A 22761-nucleotide genomic window follows, 5' to 3' on the forward strand; every position below is an offset into this window, starting at 1 on the left:
TTTGGGAAGTTAAGGGACCGGGGAGGGGCAAATTGTTCCGTTCCACTTGGGGATGGCAAAGAGTATAAAATGTCCTTATGGGTCATAAATTGACAAAATGGGGACGAAACTTTGGCTTTGCCCACTCGCACTAAAATCCTGTCTACGCTACTGCCCTGAGCCAATAATTATTGTACAGCCCCTAAATAAAAAAAAAAAAGGCAAAGCAGTCTACCACTCAAACGAAGTAACAAATTAATACTCGCAGAAACAAAAATGAAGCTTAATTAAATCATTAATAAATACTCTCATGGTTTTCCAATCATGAATGCACATTATTTTTAGCAGCATATAGTTAATGAAGTCTAACATATTCATGTTTTTACTATACTTGCCAGCGCGTATCACGTCCTACGTAATGCTAGTCATTCGGCCTTGGAACCCCGTGGGATTTGGCAAGCGTTCGACTGTATTGCATGCTGGTATAAAGACTGATTAACCCGTATTACTCCAACAAATTCATCCTATCATATGCCAACATTCTGTCGCAATCACTCCATCTCACTCACTGTTGCTCAGTTATTTTCTACACCATCACTGTGATCGGTCTTAATTTCCTGCTGTTTATTGGGTGCAAAAAAAACCAGACTTGGACTTTTATCAAAGGAAAGTTGGATCTTATTTATAAAATAATAGTTTTTCTTCAGTTATTAAGTATTAATTAATTAAGATATCATCATCATCATCATGCAGAGTTTAGTAAGCTTGTGGATGGTTCTTCAGCTAATTGTGTGCGCAATGGCATTTTTTGATGATGAAGCAGCTCTTTTTGAAGCGGATGATTGGGGTAAGTTTTTGGTTTGTTGTGGTGTTTGTTTGTTTGTTTATTTGTTTGAGGGTTATGTGTGCAGACGGAAAAGATACCGTTTTTATGACATTTTCAGTTATATCCATGAAAAAAGCTTATGCCCAAAATTTCAGTTGATTCCGATTTTGCCTTTGCGAGTTTAATATTGATTATGATTACATAAATTATATTACACTGCTTCATGGCACTGTGTTGTAATTTCGTTCTGTAAATACAAATTTGACGATATTTTTGCCAAGTGAATGAATCTACAAGAAATATTTTGGCCATATACATTATGGAGCCAGATGTTTTCTGTGGTATAAAAATCTCACGAAATGTCCCTCAATGTGTGGAAAATCTTCTAAAGAAACTTAGAAATTATCATGTTTTTCGAATAATCAACTCAGTCCAGAATGACAACAATTCATTAATACTGTTTTTAGCTACTTAGTCTTGAGATAGATTTATTCTAGATCAATAAAACCAATTCCACCAGTTTGAAAAAGCCAGAGTCGTGTCGAAAGCTCGCGTAAGCGAACAATTTCGTTGTGTGTATCAGTTTAAACTTTAACCAATAGATTTTATTCTTGATGTTGATCTCATTTTCTTGGTATCTTGCACATTTCGACTACTCTGTGCCAAAAATGGGTAAGTACAAATTACATGTTACTCATTTGGCAACAAATGGACGGTTAATTCTGCCCTCCATTATCAATGTAAGTGTCTTTGGGTCTAAGCATGGCCACTGGCGTCTAACTGTTCAAGTGACCATGCATATGCCCCAAAGTATCTTGCATTAATTATGGAAGGCAGAATTAACTGTCCTTTTGTTACCGAAATTAGTAACATGTAATTTGCACCTACCAACATCTGCCACTGAACAGTTTTTGTATTACGTTGTGTAAACTGACTCGGTTGTGTTCAAAAAGACAAAATAAGAATGAAAAGAAAAATAAAGATTTGCTGTGTTGTTTTGGAATTGAATGGGCAAATACCCGAGTAAGATGAGCGCTTGTAGTTCATCTACAGGGTGTCCCTGAAAGAACTGTATCATGGGATTGTTTGAGGTATCTTAACGCGTAAACCAAATAATAGCTAAATAACCGATGTTGTTGAATATATCAGCTATCACATACTTTTTGAATTTTGATAATTGACCGCTCCGTTTTTGAAATAAAAGAATTTTACGAAAGTATCTTATTTTCAATCGTTCCACTGAGTCCAATATTGATCAATGACAATAGACGCCCCATGGGCTGATAATGCGTAGTGATTAGCACTCCGAATACAGATCATCGATTGCTAAATGATGGAGTTTGGTAAAATTCTTATTTCAAGAACGGAGTGGTCAATTGTCAAAATGTGACTGGACACCTCGAATCAGCCGTAAAGTTGGCCCGGTCAATTTTGCTTTATTTCGTGTTTTAAAATGGTATATCTATTGACTTCAAACGATATCCAGAAGCGGGGTTATGGGTTGTTGAACTCTGTTCCTTCAACAAAATTGTAGCTTTTTTTCGGTTCTACATGTGTCTCTTTTTCCACATTTCTGGTAATAAATATCAAACAGTCATAAATGGCCGTCATTTCAAATCATCCCCAAGTCAATGAGGTTCAGGAATGTCCTCTCATTGTTAATTGTTGGTTATACATACAATGCTTTGTTATCCACCACTTGAACAGGATTTAGCCAAAGCAAACAAAGACAAGAACTATTCTATAGAAATAGGTAGAAGCTTATTATCCTCTTCAACAATAGGATTATTGATTGGTTTAAACAGTGTTTGATGATATACTTGTCGCACCTTATTAAGGGGGTACTACACCCCTGCGCAGATTTGTGCTTATTTTTGCATTTTTCTTTCAAATTATAGCGCATTGGGGACAAGTATTATAAAGATATGTATATTATAGGGGCAAGGACTACAACTACTGCACTGGAAATTTTATTTCAGCACAGACAACAGATATGGAGTTACAGTCAAAAATGAGGGAAAACCAATATTTGATCAATAAATCAATAACTACTTGCTTTGAGTTGCTGAATCTTCAGTACAGTAGTTGTAGTCCTTGCCCCTATAATATACATATCTAACTTGTCACCAATGCGCTATAATTTTTGAGAAAAATGCAAAAATAGGCAAACATTTGGCCAGGGGTGTAGTACCCCCTTAAGATACCTGTGAATACGAACTTCACATACATTTTACACTGTAACTCAGAATGCCAGTTGCCGAGTTTACGGCTCATTCGTAGTGTCCACTCACAAATTAGAAAAGCATGTGATAGCTGATTTATTCTTTAACCACACCAGATATTTAGTTATGTTTAGTTGTGGCGTTAAAATATCCAAATAATTAAAGCCATATTGTAACATTTGCTGAGGAGGAGGCCCTCAATATTTTTGAATTTTTTTTGTTTTTCTACACGATTGTAATGTGCTTTATTAAACTAACATACCCTGCAAAAATCGTTTTATTATTACGATGGAAATATTAGTCGAACACGTACACGATGTCCATAACACAGTACGTACATGGCGGTGCGGGATGGTGATACACACATCAAAGAATCGTACCGTAGCAGGACTGACGGAGTAACACGTATTGCCGTCGTCTAACATTTTATGGAAAAGAAATACTTTTTTTAATGAAAATGTTACAACATGGCTTTAAGTTTCCGACGATGAGATCAAAACCAACTTTGTATTTCGATATAATGTTGGTTACTTTTTAGTTGGTTTATTGCCATACATTACAAAGGAAAGAAATACGTCAATATTTAGCATTAATTAATGAGTGCCGAAACATTGCTTTCCAGATGAGTTCTTATATATTTATTTATTTATTTATTTATTTATTTATTTATTTATTTATTTATTTATTTATTTATTTATTTATTTATTTATTTATTTATTTATTTATTTATTTACTTACTTACTTACTAATTTATTTACTTACTTACTAACTTAGTTAGTTCGTTCGTTCGTTCGTTCGTTCGTTAGTTAGTGCCGAATCATTGCTTTCCGTAAGAGTTCTCTCTTTGGACTGGGACGGATTGGGACAGTTACGGTTTCAGTCACCCTGCAGTATATTCTTTTCTACATGTATAGATGTAGTCATGTGACTCTCTGTATGTACATGGCACTGACAGCTGAACGTCCTCTCCAAAGGACGTGGTACTCTCATGGTTCATTTACCTAAGTCTAAATAAACCATGGGGAGAGCGGAAGTGTGTGAAAAAGCATGAAATTGCATTTAATGTTCAATCACAGATCCTAGAAAAGATCTGTCGTCGACCAATTGTAGTAACCTAGTACTATTGTCTGTCCAATTAACTTAGACACCCAGTTTTTATTACTTATTAAAAAAAATATCCACTTACAAAGAAAGTCATGAAAGAAAAGTGTTAACATTCGCCGAGACGTAACGGGATTTTTGTGTTTCCAAAGCATTGAGTGAGAGTTTACCAGAAATTCTATTGAAATTGGAAGGTTTTTCTCAACACTTTAAAAATAATCCGGTAGAAGTTGGGTACCATTATTTTGGAAGGTCTCATTATACAGATTTGTAGGTATGGTGATTTTGGATAGTGAATGAATGAATAGTAAATCAATTATACTCGTCACCAAAAACATTTTATAAAAATTAAAAATATAATTCAGTTCATAAAATGCAGCCAGTGTTTCTTATTAACATATTTATTCTTAGTGTATTAACTCAGTGATCCCATCTGTCCCTCAACCAATTACAACAATTCGGCGCGGTATTTGACTCTTCTTCTGTGCATGCTTTTGGCTTGGCCCAATTCTAAGAAAATACAAATTGTATGCCCTATGAATGTTCTGATGTTATTGGTGAGGAGTATAATTCACAATACACTCCAGACGCATAGTAACTTGCCCTATCATTTGTTATAATGCACCAACTGTGACATAAAAGGAAGGGTTTATTTCAAACTCTAATGGTGACCCGCAGGTTTTGTACATTAAACACACCTAAACAGACACAATGCAATTTGCAGGCAGCAGCTTTAATCAGCGCCAATATTGAAACAAATAACTATACAAACATCCAATCCAATCCAACCCCATCCCCCAGTAGGCAATGAGGATAAAGTGCCTTGCCCAAGGACACAACACGTTGGCACGAGCGGGGCTCGAACTCGCAACCTATGGATTATGAGTCGGGCGCCTTATCCACTCGGCCACACGTGCTCCCAATCACACATCTTTTGAGTTATAGAGGTTGTGCATGAAATTATTGATTGGCTCCAAACAAAGGATTTGAACCGGTGTCCTTCACCGAAATCATGGCACAGTACAGTCCTTTCAATCAAATATTGTCATCAACCTATTTGATCGTAGACGTGTATTTGTTATGCGTGTGAGACGAACTCTCGCGGTAGATTGCAGACATGCTTTTGTTGAATGCATTTGAGTAGACCGCCATTATTGTGAATTAGTAAAAGGATTAAAGAAAAAAGGGTGGAATCAATGATCAATATGCATGATTACAATGTTCAAACACCCCTTACTGTAAATAGATTATCCCATCAAAAGTTTCAAGTCATTAGGAATATTCGGCTGGACCCAGATATCTTGCTGTAAATCGGTCGAAATTGAATAAAAGTAGACAAGGAAGAATATTTTTTCATCGCTTTACTAATAATTTCTGTTAGGTCTAACCGTGTTTAGCAACTTTTATTTCATGACTTTTTGCAAAAGTGAAAACTTTTCGAAATATATCCTAAAAACCGGGTGTCTAAGTTATTTGGACAGACAATAAGTAGTTTATGACCTTCTATCTTTCCAAGCTGAATAAATAGTAGTAGTATGCCGTAGTAGATGAACTTCAGCCTAAATCTATATGCGTGCTAGATCAAGGACATGACGGAGAAATAATATTTGAATCAATATAATTATGGTTCTTTCATAGACTTTTACAAAAGATTTTCGATTTTTGCGATGCACATCATGCCACGAGCTATTCGCGAGTATCCCCTTTTCGCGTTTGAGATATTAAACAAGCATTCCTTGAGGGACAATTATAATCAAATATATTATGCGTTGTTTAATTGGTGCCCATCCATAAACTAATAATAATTTACCCCACGCGTCTGAATCACAATAGAACGTTTACATGGTTTACGCACACAGACTTTAATGCGATGCAATTGTATCATGTTTGACTAGGGGTGTTGAGGGGTCTGTAAAAAAGTGAATAATTATGTTTGAAACAGGGTACGTGTCTACAAAACGAAGACCCAATACCCAAAAACTAAGCCCAACAAATAAGACCAAAAATAAAAAACCACCAAATCAAAGACTACAAAAATGGACCCAAACACAAGACCAAAACATAAGACCAAAAACCAAGACCCAAACTAAGACCCAAAAACACACAATTTTATGTATTTTCTTGGCCTTACAGATGGATATTAGTTTGTGGTCTTGGTTGTTTGGTTGTACTGTCTGTGGCTCAGTTTTTGGTCTTAGTTTTTTGGTCTTCGGTTTTTTGTTTGTTTTGTTTTTGTTTGTTTTTTTGTTTTTTTGGTTTTTTTGGTCTTCGTTTTTGGTCATAGTTTGAATAGCATTAGCTTTTACTTTTAGTCGTTGATTTGAACGTCGTTTTTGGTCTTCGTTTTTGAGTCTTAGAGTTTGGGCTTAGTTTTTTGGGTCTTACAGTTTGGTCTTTGAACAGTCATTGGGATTATATTGCAGTTGAAATCCATGAAAGACATACCCTTAATCTCCCACACATGGTGTAAATTTCAAATAGAGTCACCCATTCAGGTAACCCCATTTGAAATGCACACTCCCTGCGCGGGGAGATTAAGGTTATGTCTTCCAATAAAGGGGTGCGTATGGATTTCAACTGGAATAACCCTTTACATTATCTTTCGTTCTAGATTTATCATCCAGCAGCGTAGCCGAAGATGAAGAGCAACCTTTACCCTGTTTTGAGCCCAATGAAGGTACCTGGTACGACCACTTAGGTAGAACGAATGGAGGCGCTGGATGCGGTGGATGGTAAGATGATTGTCTTGTTCTCTGGGCCAATTCAGGATAAAGGGATAAGAATTTGTGATGTGATCAAGTAAAATCAGTCGGAAGTCGGGAATATTGATTTTGAGATATAGCCAAACAAAGAAAGTATTAATAAGAACTTTCATATTGTTTTGGAAACTCTTTAAAGGCTCACATCTTTTGATCTGGTTGTCCAAATACAATGGGAGGGAGGGAGAGAGGAGGGAGGAGAGAGGGAGGAGGGAGGTATTTTCTTTCAAAACACTGCTGTATTGTCAATATTGAACAAAATTGGACAAATGGGGTATCAAAATGCGCGTAAATAAATCATCCTTCTCTTTATGCTGAAATATTTTGAAAACAATTATTAGTTCTGAATCTATAGGCGTATTTATAACAGCTGAGTTACTTTTTGTGTAGACTTTAGACTTGCCGTTAGATTAGCCCAAGTCATTTGGTAGCTTATTCGATTTGTTCGGGCATATGCTATACAATACCCATTGCATTTCTACATGCATACTGAATTATACGGCTGGCGCACACAGAATATTGTTTGGGCGCACTATAGTTTAACTATGGCAAATTTAAATTGACACTCCTCATATTCAACATCTTTTCATCTGAATTTTAGGTTTCTGGTACTTTTAGTGATTAGTGATTTAGTGAACTAATTATGCAAGAAGCAAATCTTTTGATAATCCTAAATCGTCGTCTTTCAATGAAAATATAATACTATGTTAATATGCCTCATTTCCATCGTATAAAAATGGTTTCCGCTTTGAGATAATGCCACGAAGCTTTTGATGTAAATCGAAAAGTATGCATTTAGTATAAGTTTGTGGTGTCAATTACAAAAAAATGTAATGTTTGACATACTCGTGAATATGAACAGGAAACTTCGTCCTTTGATTGATTTCAACAATCTCCATTGCATCTATAAGACAGGGTTGGGCGTAAGACCATCCTCTTTAAATACAGTAGCTCGCGTTCAGGTAGTTCTGACATTTGGCGGAAAGGCTGCATATAGTGTGCAACACTGTGCTTAGTCTAGCTTAGTGTGAATGGCCATTTGACTACTTTCTCTAAACCACTGAACTGGAAAAATGTGCAATATGTCCCATGGAACAAGTTTTCTTATGCCGACTTTCGATCAACCACGCGCCGTGAAATGGAAATGTATGAACTTACGATGGAATGAGGACGTATGCATCTGTAATATGAATTGAAACTCGAATCTAATAGATTTAATTGTTTGGACTTATAAGATTCGAAATTCAAATCTTTTTGGTGTATTATTTCAGTTTTGGGTATTAAAATATCTATTATTGTATGTTTAGTGGCTCAGGTTTATTAGATATCGTGATATACATGTATCAAGATGATCAAAGTAATACACTCGTAATATTTGTCCGATGTACACTCTAATTTCGTATTATTCATTTTTTTAAATAGAATCCCTACTCGTTTATTTTTGATCCCGTACGTTAATTATAAGTTTTGATGAGATATACTGTTCATTTTGATTAGGTATATCGTGATATTATCACTTTGAACCGACAATCTTATCAAAAATCAACAGTTTATGTTTTATTTCAACAAGTAACTTTTCAAATCGACAAGGTCTCCAATTTGACAAGATTCTATCAAGTCCCCTTTCTGACATGACAAGACAAACTATTCAAAATTGATTTTTTTTTGTCATTTTTGACAAGACAAACTACTCAAATTTGGTAAGTTGGGTCATTTTTATCAAGAACCTATTCATTTTTTGTTAAATGACAAGGCAATCTTATCAAATTTGATGAGTTTCTTGTCATTTTGATGAGAATATCCGATTAGTTTTGAAGAGAAATCTGTTATGTCCCCATTAGCATATGCTCTGTGCTGTACTCTGATACCTCAGTATGATGATTCAAGATATTCCACCGATGGTACGGTACACGACGAGTGACCGTTGCGTTTGCGAACTAGGCTAGTTCTATTTTTCCCTTTCTAAATAGTTTCCTGTCAAATTTAACCAGTTTGGCAGTTTCTATTAAAATAATGAGTAGATTGTTTTAAGAGTGTATGTATATCATATTTATGGTTCCTCCTGTTTTATCAGTGTTGAATATGAGTTATAAGATCGCTACTATCATGACTATAACAAGCAGGCGGCGCCGCCGAGCAATCTGGGTTAATTTAATATTATGTGGAGTGATTAACCAAAAGTCTGAAGTCGGGCATATTTAATTTTCAGTTTTCTATATGATTGCATCAATCATTTGTAAAGCTACATTTTGCAGAAAATCCCATTGAAATTGAACATTTAGTTCCCAAGATATGAACAGTTGAAGTGTTTCCAAAACAATAGGCAACAGAAGAAATTATTTCCTTTGTTTGGCTATATCTGAAATTCAATATTTTCGACTTCCGTCTGATTTTGCTTGATCATATCACATATCCTCTTACTTCTTACAGATGGTTAAATGACATATTTATTTTATTCAAATGAAAACGTATCACAGTTATAACTTTGGAACCGGAGATAAATCATTTATCGTAATTATCTTGGATCTGGAACACGATAGTGTGAATATATAAATTGGTACTACATGTATTCATTGTGCAATAGACCAAATTGTTTAGACTAAATTATTGTGGCATGATGATCATGGCAATTATGCACTGTAAGACTGCAACAGACTTTTTAATAGATGTAGAATATTCGATGTAAGATATAATTCGTTATCTAATCTATTCCCATTATATTTCCAGTAATGTTTAGGTTCGAACGAATGTTGGATAACGTAAAATAGACATGTCGTTCCACCAGACATGCTACATAACATAATCGACTTTACGTCATCAAACATTCGTTAGAACTTAATCATTGCTGGAAATATAATGGGACTAGATTAAATAACGAATACCTGTTACATCGAGTATTCTACGTCGAATATTCGGGATTCTATAGCGACCCTAAAAACAGATTTTAAATACTATTACATCCAAACACCACACATTCCAAATTGTACCACATTTCTAAAGATGTTTCAGTTCTAAACATGTTTCAGAATTTGACGGCTCGTGTTTCGAAATTGAAATTAAATACATGTCACATGAAGTCTTAGGAATTGAACATGTTTAGAAATTTCGAGTTGTCGTTCTTTTGTTTTTAGAAGTGTCTCTTTTTGCAGTGTGACATTCAAAATATTCTATATGATTGTAACAAATCTTAACCTAATTACACAGTCATAATAATTCTCGCGTAATCATGGTAATATTGAATTTTGTCCGAGCAGAAACCAGATGGTCTTAATCGATCTTAATTATACGCTTGCTTGTGAGTTTAAAATTTAATTCTAAATTCGGTATTACAAATAGGAAGCAATTATAAAATTAGGAAGTTGATATTCGACAGAGCGAAAAGGTTGGGGATGATTTCCCAAGAGAACTATGCATGAGGCTAATGAAAATAAAATTGGCAATGGGTGACTCAGAAATGTTTTGGGACCAGATATTAAATTAAATGACAGGCTTAAGGTTATATTGAAACAAAACAACACGATATGGCCGTTAATAGGGCTATGTCCTTATGCTAATGCTAATCATTGCTAATATGGCCTAATGCAATAACAGCAGTTCATAAACGGTATATTAATATTAAAATATTCATGAGCAATGAACCAATGACAGCAGGAGATCTTTGATAAGTGCGTTTCGTGCATTGATTTCTGTCCGTGTACGGGCCAATTTAATTACGGCTAAGCAATTATCATGATTATGGGCCGCGACTGATGAATTTCTATTTCACTTCTGATTTTGGTATTTTTTTTATATATTAAATTAATAACCTTTTATAAATAATAAAAATTAAATGACAGACTTCAGGTGGTACTACACCCCTTTGTGACTATTTTTGTATTTTCCTCAATAATAAGACACTGGTAACATAAGTTATGTATATTATTAGGTATGTCACAGTGGCTGCACAATAATTCTGCTACACTGTGCATGCAAGCATAACAGTGAATTGAAAAGGGCGCGCTTCAAATTTGGCCAATTTTAGAAAACATCCATGTCGATAAATGAATTTCTTTATATGCTTCTTTTATCCAAATTTTTTAAATTTTTAATATATGATGTGTGAAGCCTTTCCGAGGCTAACATCGGGTCCTCAAAAATTAAAAAATGTTTTGTTTAAGAGCTACTGCCTGTTTTTAAGGATTTTTGAAGATCGCTCATAAATCAGTAAATATAGGCCTATTGAAGTAAAGGAACTACCACCATTTAGCTGAAATACTAATCTTTCTTAGCATGTAAATTTATTCCGTCGACAACAAATGAAACACTTCCTAAAACCAGTTGAAGCAAAACATTAATCAATGTTTTTTTAGGGAGTAATTTTCCAAACCACAATAGCTCTAAGCCATTGTGTGTGTCCAAGGCCATACTATTTTTGTATACGCGGTACAGTAAAATTGCTGTTCACTTTACCGATTGCCCTCCCATGTTAATCCAGATGACAAAATGTTAATTTAAAGTCTCATTGCAACTGAATTTTAATTTTTACTTTTCGGACTTGGCTTTGAGTAATGGTGACACATACCATGTTTACAGTAAAAATGAAAATTATATTCTAGACACCGTCAAAATGTCAAACTTTTTATTTTTTTTGTATTGTTTTTAAATAATTAACTGCAGTTCATTTATTCAACCTCATAACAGGATCATACTTTAAAAAATTATGATGAATGAACAGACGTTCATTAAATATTGAAAAAAAAACTAACATTACTGATGCCTAATTTGCATAATAATATCATAAATACATAATTAGCTGTAATTACCTAATTTGCATAATTAATTACTTTTTGTGTATTTTTTGTTATCAATTGAAAGAACGTTGTATACATATGTGTGCAAAAAACCCGCACCTTTATATCATGTACGGTTTTCTATTGGCATCAATTTTGCATATTAATTAGCTGAACTTAGTCATTTTTTGAGATTTAATTTGTCTGCAGATTGGCCGAAATTGCTAAAATAGTATATTTGGTTAATTTATTATGATTATTCAATGATAGATTTTTTATTTTGTTTTCTGTAACGAAGTCAGGAAAGATAGACATTTAACATGTGATATTTAAATTAACGCTGCTTTTTCAAGCAAGCTTTCAAATATACCTTCAAAATCTCGAAATGTGCCAATTTTGTCATTACAGCCATTTGTGGCAGGATTTCATTCCATCTACGAGCATCTTTAAATTGACACTACATCACAATGCATTGACCGATTTCAATTCTGTTTTTTGATTTTTGATGCTTTAATAAAGCTCAATAATGTAGGAACATTAAATAACGTGTTTCTGCTGCGATTATTTTTGAGGTGATATGCCTAATATTATAGGGGCAAGAAATCCAGTTACTACAGTGGAATTTCAGTGACTCAAGACAAGCGGTCCCGGCAAGCGGTACGTTATTCATGATAAGAAAAGGTACCGCTAGAATGTACGTACCTCATTTCTTAACATATATAATGAACCACTTGTCTTGAATCACTGAAATTTCAGTGAAGTAATTGGATTCCTTGCCCCTATAATATACATAACTTTTGTTACTGGTGTGTTGTTATTTTGAGAAAAATGCAAAATTAGTCACAAAATTTATATTGAAATAAAACAACACGATATGGCCGTTATTAAAAATCGGGCTATGAGTCCTTATGCTAATGCTAATCATTGCTAATATAGCTAATGCAATAACAGCAGTTCATAAACGGTCTTTTAATATTAAAATATTCATGAGCAATGGACCAATGACAGCAGAAGATCTTTGATAAGTGCGTTTCGTGCATTGATTTTTGTCAGTGCACGGGCCAATTTAATTACGAGTAAACAATTCTGGGCCGCGACTGATGAATTTTTTATTTCACTTCTGATTTCGGTATTTTTTAATCTCTAAGCAATCGGATATTAACGTTTGCATAGTATTTTTTGTAGGAGCTGAGACATCAGTTATATCGAATTGCATTCTGAATACGAGGAATGTCCTTCTGATATCAGATAATTTTGATTTTTTGAAATGACTCGTGTACCAACTGTGAACTTAGGTAGCTCAGTGGTATAACTTTCGACGGTTAATCGCTCGAGGTCCGGGGTTCAAACCCCATTGACTCATAATATGTTATATACTCTCTCAATTTATTATATTGAGCTTCAGAAAGTCTGACTCATGTGAAACCATAATTAACAATATTTTATAAATAATAAGGATCGACCAAGCATCGATGATCGATCGAAAGATCGAACTATTTTGGTTCAATTGCCTGACGTTTTGAACCAAGGCTAGTTTTGTTGTATTCAATTTGATTGATAAGAATTTTATATACTTCAGTGTAGGCTTAGGTTATTTATGTTTTTTTTTGTTTTTTTTTTTTGTTTTTTTTGTTGTTTTTTTTAATTATTTTAAAGGTGGGTGACCCGATTGACAGCTTCATTCCCCACTTTACCCAATCAAGATGCAGTATTTGGTATGAGATGAAAGCTCATAATTTTTCTCGAAATTAGGGACCAATCGTTATTTACGGCGGGGGGAATGGGTGTTTTCGCAAAAATATCGACAAAAAATTTCGCGTTCCCCCCTCGCGTCGGCTCAAAATTTTCGCGTTCCCCCCTTGTTTTCCCAATTTTCTCCATTTAAAATTTAACAATCCCCCCTCCTGGTTCAGCTAAAAATTTCATGTTCCCCCCTCAAGACCACAAAAAAATGTCGTGTTCCCCCCTAAATTTACCCATTCCCCCCTGCCATAAATAACGATCGCTCCCTTAGGCATTCCAATTCGGTATAATCCAAAGAAATCATCCAAAAAGTGTCGAATTTAGTCTCGACTGTGGTAGGCCTATATCACGTTTGATAGGCCTACTACATGTAATTCAACAGTTTAGTTTTTTGATGATATCTTCGGGTATACACCGATTTGGAACTCTTAATTTAAATATGTTATTGAGAATATGGTAGGCCTATTTCAATTGAGTTCAATATTATCATTAATAAAAAAACAATGTAGACTACCAGTATTACGCTGTATCAGTAATTCCATAAGGAACTAGTCACATTTATAAGGAATATTTACGTGTTCTCTTTGCATGAATGCTTAGAAGAGACGACATTTGATGTATGATACATAAGTTTCAAAGAATTCGATTTTCCAATTATATCGGGCCACCTTCCTTTAAGCTGAACCTACAATTATGTTTACGTCTTTGCGTGGATCACTGACCACTCCAATACAAGTTTCATATTATTACAACCCAGATTTGAAAAAGTGAAGGTTATTTTCGGATGTGGTATTTCCGGATATTGAAATGACACCGATTTCGTCCTATCACGTCACCATTCTGTGTTACTCTAACCAGTAAAGAATGTAATTACTGCACATTGGAATGCCACGATACTACGCAACTAGGCGTAATTATTACTGTGATAATATGAAGATGAAGACAAAATAAATTACAACTTTTATACCCGTGAGAAGACGTGATGTGATATAATTGCAGTTGGTCATATGTAGGGCCTATGGATAAAAAAGTTAAAGTATAGGAGTGCGTGAAAATGTGCCAATACGTAAATTGTGTCTGTTTTAATGTTACTTTTCATACATTTAATTCAACTGATTATTTATAACACACGGTTTCACTCCCCCTCCCCCCCCCCCCCCCCCATAATAATAATAAAAGAAATACCGGCTGCAAAGACCACACTGCGCTCACACACGTACAAGAAGAACAACGCCAATTTTAACAGGCCTGAATTTGAAAGCACAATCTCAGTGGTATTCCAGAGGCAGGAAAAACAACACTCTACATCGCGTTTGCATTAAATAGGTCACACCCTTCCGTGGATAACGACTGGTTATGTAGACTATACCATTATTAACCAACTTTTAACCTTAAAAGGTTGGTCTGAACCCAGGAATTATGGAAACTTTCGGGCCTCATAACTGCTAAATTGTTGGTCTAAAGTATATAAAAGTATACTATTATTTAGAATGGCAAAGACTTGATAAGTTCATCTGTGAGGTCAAATTTGGGCCAAAATGCTCATTTTTGGCCCAAAATCCCAAAAAACGAATTTTGGCCCACTTTTTTTTTTTATGCAACGTAAAAAAAAAAAATTCTTGGGCCAAATTTTTTTTTTTATTAATTTTTAAAAACTAGATAAAAATATCTAGGACTAGGCCAACAACGTAACAAAAAATTCTTGAGTCAAAAATTTGGTTTTAATAATTTTTAAAAACTTAATAAAAATATCTAGGTTTTTATTTTTTTTTAAATTTTGATCAACTTCACCAAAAATATTTGAAATTTGGACAAAATCAGGTTTTTTAATGATTATTGGGCAGAATTTAGCATTTTAAACCATTTTTGGACTAAATTTCTCAATGTTGGTCTAATTTTTTTCAAGGTGATACTGACAAAACTCTCGTTTGTGTTTGCTGTGGATCAAGATAGTTAAGTAATTGTTGTTTTTACTGCTAATTTTGAGTTTTATTTTTCTGTTTAAGGTTGGAAACCACTGGGACAGGTTTGAAGGGGTGTTTCATTTATTTGGATAACTCATTTTCACATTAACATGATTTTACTTTAACTACTATCGATTTCTCCTCTTTTTTGTCATTTTACACAGTACCTGTTTGAATGGACACTGGCACTGTTCTAGTTGCAGTAAGTAAAATGGATTTCTAAAACTTTCTCTGCCTGTTATAGGCCTAATGTACATGTATATTGAAAATTAGCTACTCAGGGGCTGACAAGGGCCGGATTTACAATTGGGCCAGATGGGCCCGGATCCAAAGCCCCCAAAATTGTACATGTACATCTTCCATTTGGGGGAGGTAGGGGCTTTCCAAATTTTGGCTTGGCCTAAAAAACCTATCGCTATGGTAATTGATCCTGTTACATCACTTCTTCTACGACGAATTGATATTTATGTATTTCATTTCTGTACAGGCAATGGGGAACTGGTCTGTCCACGAATCAACTGTGATGACACTTGTGACTCTGGCCATTACGAAGTCCGTAAAGATGACTACGGATGTCGCTACTGTAAATGTTTACCCAAGGAATACTGTGACGAATTCTGTGAACTTTGCTTGCTGCTTCCTGCACTCAAGTGTCCTGCTTCCTGTCACTGTGTCTGAAGATATCAAATGGGACAACTTGTCATCCGTGACCATCATGTATTAACTATCTTGATTGATTTACTGTTGTTCATCTTCTTCAGGACTGGTCTTTCCCCAATCCCGGGGGTGGGGTCACATCAAAAAATATTTTGGTGGGTATGTTCCCCCGGAATTTTGAGGTGGTCGTGGGTCTTTGGGAGCTGACAGCGTACCGGTAAAAGGGGGTCTTTTGGAGCTGCGAACAAGTAAAATAGAGACTTTTGGAGCTGTGAGGAGTCAAAATTAAGGGTCTTTCTTGGCTTTGTGGTTGAAAATCGCCTGAAAAACCATAAAGATGAGGAATGAGCAAATTTTGGAGTCTTTTAGAGCTGAAATGATCCAAATCAAGGGTCTTTCCGAGCTCCATTTTGGTCAAATATAGGTCTTTCGGAGGTGCGAAATGCCAAAAAGGGGGGTCTTTCCGGGGGAACATACCTGTATGGTCATTTGTGTTATATAAGTGCCACCCCCGTCCCCCAATACCTACGCTGCACTGCAAAGACAGCAGAGCAACACTTCATATGAAGATGTGAATGTTTTTAACACAAGTGTTAAAAGTGTTATTTTAGTGTTTATAAAGTAACACCCCCCTAATACCATCACTGTTTTTGCAGTGTAACAGACTTGTGTAACGAGTAGTGGCTTGAGACTCAACCTTTCAAAACGCAATGACCCAATCTCGACTCAGATTTTCCAATTTTCGCCATGGAGATCATGATCATAACGTATCATCTACAGTGACTTGAGTCTGTTTAACTTGACTGACTCGAGAAATTGCTTGAACACCGCATCCGAGCGAATCCGAGATTACTATACCGTGTGGAATTCCAAGGCAAAAACGGCTTTACACTGTAAATAAAAACTGAAGGGTACAAAAAGGGAACGTCGCCCTAGTCATAAAATACAAAGGGATGAGGACGGGTTCGTCACTATGCGGTAATCATGATACTTTCAAACTGTCATTGTCTGTAAAATGAAAGACACTAATTGCATGTGAGCTATTGTGACATACTTGTTGTATATAATAATTATAATCCTAGACTGTGTAACAATCTTTATTATAACTGTAATTATTTTCAAGTCAAACAACAACAAAACCTGGTCACAGATACGTTTTCAGCGTATTTAAAGCCAAGTGCAGGGCAATAATCAGTGACCGCAGCAGACCTCATCGGATGGCTCATGCTATGCCACTGGTAATATTTTAAAAAGAGAGAAAACGAGAAGAAAAAAAGTGAGAGCAAGCTAGGCCAAGTGAAAAAATAAACCTTGTTTAGCGTTTAGCATCCGGCCTTTTCTTAACAAAAAAATCAGCCATTATATCGCTACCAGTTGTGTAACTTGAGCAGAAGGATGAGGCTCTTGTAAAAACTTTATTTGACTATTCTGAGGGGCTGATAACACAAACACTGCTTTAAAATGCTTATTTGACAGAAGCAAATCGATAACATTCTTACAAAAAAAATTATGCCTGACATATAAAATAAATTTAAGTGGACGCTAAACATAATTTATTTTTTGCTTGGCCTACAAGGTGTCAAGTTATTTGATAGATAGACTCTAGTGCAATTCGCAAGAAGACTCTGGTTTAATTCCCAGTGGAGAAAAATAATATGAATTATCCACTCTCTCAGATCTGCCAACCTACTAAAGTCAGAAAGAGGGACATTGAGGCAAAACCCCTTTACATGGACACAAACCAGGAACAGCCAAATTCACAGAGTTGAGGTGTGCCATACCAGAATTCAGGGATGGTTTTTCAGGCCTAAATTTATCACAATAGACTAAAGAAAATGCTATAGCAAAAAAGTGAAATTTGCATCATTATCTGCTGTCCTTACATTTGAATTTGCCATCACTAAAATTTTAAGAAGGACTGTCCATCTTTTTCATTTTGGAAAACCCCAAATGAGGGACAGACTCTCAAAAAGAGGGACAGTTGGCAAGTCTGCTCTCTGCATTAATACTGCATTTGAATTGTGGATGACAAAGATCTCACAGCCAGTATCTGATATTGAATACTTCACCCTGGTTAAACAAGAAATAATAATAATATTAAACATAAGACTACTTTTCAGTGTGTGTTGTTTATTTCTATATCAAAGCAAGCTATTACCAAATTTTGTAGATGCAAGCGAAGGCACATTATTGTTCATATTACATAATAATAATAATATTAATTGTTCTGTTAAGGGGGTACTACACCCCTGCCCAAATTTGTACCTATTTTTGCATTTTTCTTTAAAATTATAGTGCATTGGGGACAAGTAAGATATGTATATTATAGGGACAAGGACTACAACTACTGCACTGGAAATTTTATTTCAGCACAGACAACAGTTGTGGGGTTACAGTCAAAAATGAGGGAAAACCAATATTTGATTAATAAATCAATAACTACTTGCTTTGAGTTACTGAATTTTCAGTACAGTAGTTGTAGTCCTTGCCCTATAATATACATATCTTACTTGTCACCAATGTGCTATAATTTTGAGAAAAATGCAAAATTGGCATAAAATTGGCCAGGGTGTAGTACCCCTTAACATGATTCTTTTATGCGAATCCAATAGAAACTAAGGTGTTAACTCACATTTTTAGTGGCTCCAGTTGCCTATAAAAGGAAGCTGTCTGATGTGATGAGTTGCCAGTCTGATGAAACCACTAGTGTAGTGGTGCAACATCACTAAAAATATGAGTTCAACACCTTCATTTCTGTTGGATTCGCATAAAAAGAACAATGTTCTAACAATCTAACAATTCAAATGAATTTGTTCAAAGAAAAAAATATTAATGATTGCATAATTAAATCATGCTCTGACATTGGAAGTAAATTCAGATTGGGCTACGAATACTGCATTTGGAATGATCATTTGAATCTTCTTGGTACAATGTATCTACATTTTAGAAATACAAAGGCTTGTAGTAACCACAAAGGATTTAATACCACACCCCATCATATAAACGTTAAGTACAGGGAACAAAGATTAAGTCAACCACCCCTTGGTCAAGCCAACCTGTTTCACAATACCTTCCCAATTAACATTTTGTTCTCTTTTACACTCATTTTAGGTTTGCATTTTAATTTGACTATTAAAGAAATTAAGTGCACATCCCATAGAGGAGTAACCTTTCAATCAAAGAAATGTCTGGATTTCCAAGTCTGCTTTCTGAAAACGACTGGAATTCCAGTTGCCAATGTCACTTGAAAAAGCTTGGAAATCCAATTAGATGAAGGGAAAATCACACAAATGTCCATAATGAGGTCTCAAATTGAGGATTTCTGATTTTTAACTACTTTTCTGCTGGATTTTTTCGCCTTTGGACACTTTAAAAGTCTGGATTTCCAAAAATCATGACTGGACAAAAAGTCTGGAAATCCGAGCTCCTGTATAGGGGATGTGCATCTATTGTCTGGAATAGCCCTTTTCACCTGCTCTTCCAGAATTCCAGAACTTTTTAATTACTTTTGACATCCAGTTCTGGAATTTTCATGGCCATGATTAAATTTCCATGACTCTGATCTTGACTTTTTCCATGACAAAAATCAAAATTCTATTATTTTTATATTCCACGCTTTTTGCGGGACTCTGTGGGATCACTGGGGAGGCATAATGTCAAGCATACCTGAAGCTACACCTTTTGTTGTGCCACACATTCCAGGACTGTACACTCACTCTTCAAAGGTTTATCATGGTTCAGCTCACATCACCTACCATTGACCACAAGGCATCAAATTATCATAACAAATTTCTTCAGAAAAAGTTATTTCCAAATCGAATTCAATTATGAATATTAGGGCATGTTAAAAAGTCCGTAATTTTGAAGTACAATAGCAACTTCTTAACATTGCTATTAACAAAGGAAATGTAATAAATACCTATAAATATATAAATATTACCTAGACATTGGGTAAAAGAATATACCCAACAACATAAATACACTGTTAACTATGTAGAAATTTTGCATAACTTATTCGTAGATTGTACATAATTTGTGTTTATGTAAAAAATACCTTTTTTTAAGGATTTCCTATTTTACTTCCATTAAAGGGCAGGTCTATTGCAAAAACAAGTTTATCTCTATTCAAGAGAATAATTATTACATTACAAGTTGACACTGTTGCAATTTTTTATGCGTATTTCTCCTGACAAAAGAGAAATTGTGTAGGTAAAGTTTGGGCTCGTACGTGTTCTTTCCCCGTTTGAAGCGAAATTAATTTTCAAGGCAGCGGGCTATGACGTAAGTAAATGAAGCGGACACTATGTCATGCTCTCATCATACAATCACAATCACTTTGACAAGTTTGACATTAGCAACAATGAGCTGTACTATTATTTACCATAACAATGCTGCATAACAATATGCAGACTATTGTTCTCATTCAGTATTGTTACTATGCGTTTGCTTTGTAATATTTCATCCAACTGAAACTACAATAACTATAGCATTGCAATATCGCACAGGGAAATCAGATACATGAGTTTGTGGACTTAACATGGTTTATATGCTAGTCTCTGATTGATCATGTTGAAATTCTACGCTCAAATTATTTTTTTATTTTTTAGCCCAAATATTTCTCATGATATTGATATACATATGAATTGTAATATCACAATTTACCAATATATAAAAAAAGCTGATTTTATCCATATGTTTAAAAAACATTAAATTTGTAATACTTAATTCAGAGTTTTTTTCTGTGAACAACAACAGTATACGTTCTGTGCATTGAGAATGTTTATGTTTATAGTCCCTCTTCGCAAATCAGGCACAGTCATTTCATGACGTCAACTTTTTTCTTGGTCAAAATTTCTACACAACCTAGATTTAATTATTTCTAACAGGGCAATTGCCCCGAGGTGCCCTTTCAAATTCTTAATTTGAGGGATGACAAGGTGGTTGCGTAAAGGTGCTCTTGGAACGTCATAAATATGAGTATTTTCTAAGCCAAGTTATCCACATTTCCTAAAAAACTAGGTGTGAAAATTGCTCAAAAATATCTTGGAAATGGACTGAAATAAGGGCCATGTTAATTTTGTACTGCCACACATGTCGACTGCTACATATCGACCGGTACCCTAGGACACAGGGCTTTTATCACCTTTGCTTCATAACCACTAAGGTATAGGACATTTTTTGTTTTAGCAATAGCCCCCTCTCCAGAAGTATTCAATTATATTTGTACTTACTCAAGCAGCATACCATGGGAATTTTGTTACACAATTCGATGCGGTTTTTTTAATGAGGTTTTTTAAAACCTCATTAAAAAAACTTAAAAGTGTCTAAAACAGCCTATGAGGCTATAGCGCCTTTTCCAGCCTTCTCTAACATTAATCTCCATAGACTTTACATGTAAAATGAAAAGGTCCATTAAAAAAAGAACAGCATCGAATTGTGTAATAAAATTTGCACAAAATGCTAATTGAGCAAGTACGTATGTAATGCACTAGTTTTCGAGAGGGGGCTATAAGAAATATTTTTATGGATTGCATCATGTACATGTATGGTCTTCAATCAAAAATAAAATGTCCATCTGAAACATAGGTGTTATACCCACTGAGAGGTGCGCACAGCGACATCGCCTGGTTAATAATTACTTGGTACAGCAGAGACACTAAAATCAATACCCAGGATCGATACACGTGAATGTGCTATGCACGATTTGATATTCAGACGATAAATCTTTGGATACTGGGGTAGAAAATGATGAATATCTCCTGTAATTTTTTTTATTCTAAAGAAGCCATATTTTTTTCCTTGCACTTGAATATATGTGTTGAAAGGATATGATCGTCGTTAGCTTGCGTATTGAGAAAGCAGCTTGCGTCTTGAACTCAAAAACTTACAGAAATTCTGATTTTATATGTGCGAACTATAGCGCAGCGTGAGGCCACATGTGGAGGCAATCTAAAAGCGGATGACCTCATGGCGCATACCATACTCACTCACACACAGAGAGGTCAGTCACCGGGCTATTGTCAATAGCCTTAGCCGGATGTCCCTCAGCCCATTATGCATCTCAAAACTATTAAACAGGTCAGAACAAAATGGCCATGGGGGGCTGTGGATTCAACCTACCATGGCGATTTCTGCCATGAAGATATCGGGGCGATGACACTGAGAGGTGTCAATGCGAGGTGTATCTGTAAAACGGACCAAGCAAATTTATATATACATAGACAACTAATACTGACTAAACTACTACAAACACTCAGAATAGTACATTTTAAGTAATGAAAAAAAGCAAGAATTCCCGTATCTTAACAGTTCTACACATATGTGACCCGCACTGACAAAACCAGGAACAAGTCGCATTTTTGTCATTTCATGATTTGAAGAATAACAATGTAAGCACTAGCCAGTAGGCTTTAAAATTATACCAAAATTATATAAAAAGCATCCATACTTTTAAAGATATGGATAATTTTGTAAAATGATACCTTGATATATTTGCAAAATTGCTATTCTGAGTAATGGGCCAATTAGTTTCCTGCCTTACACAGGATTGAATAGGGATTAGCAAGTGTTATTTATTGATTAAATATAAAACCTCTTTTTATTAAGTACTTTTAAGGATTTGAAAGTCCACTTTACTGTCACAATTAAATACCATGAAATTAAGAATTCCAAAATTAGATTTTTTTTATGGGAATGTCATCTTTAAAGGCCTATAACTCAAAAACATGTCTGGCCACTTGT

General features: G+C 35.0%; 1 protein-coding gene across 1 annotated transcript; it reads left to right on the forward strand.

The window, feature by feature from the left end:
- Positions 1-426: 426 nt before the first annotated feature.
- LOC140168300 (uncharacterized) lies at positions 427-18132 on the forward strand. The gene is made up of 4 exons (XM_072191654.1): positions 427-826; positions 6740-6860; positions 15528-15565; positions 15851-18132. The coding sequence occupies exons 1-4, from the start codon at positions 727-729 to the stop codon at positions 16039-16041; spliced, it is 450 nt and encodes a 149-aa protein (XP_072047755.1). The 5' UTR covers positions 427-726; the 3' UTR covers positions 16042-18132.
- Positions 18133-22761: the final 4629 nt, after the last annotated feature.

The sequence above is a fragment of the Amphiura filiformis genome, chromosome 13 (genome assembly GCF_039555335.1).
Source record: "Amphiura filiformis chromosome 13, Afil_fr2py, whole genome shotgun sequence".
In the NCBI taxonomy this organism is placed as follows: domain Eukaryota; kingdom Metazoa; phylum Echinodermata; class Ophiuroidea; order Amphilepidida; family Amphiuridae; genus Amphiura; species Amphiura filiformis.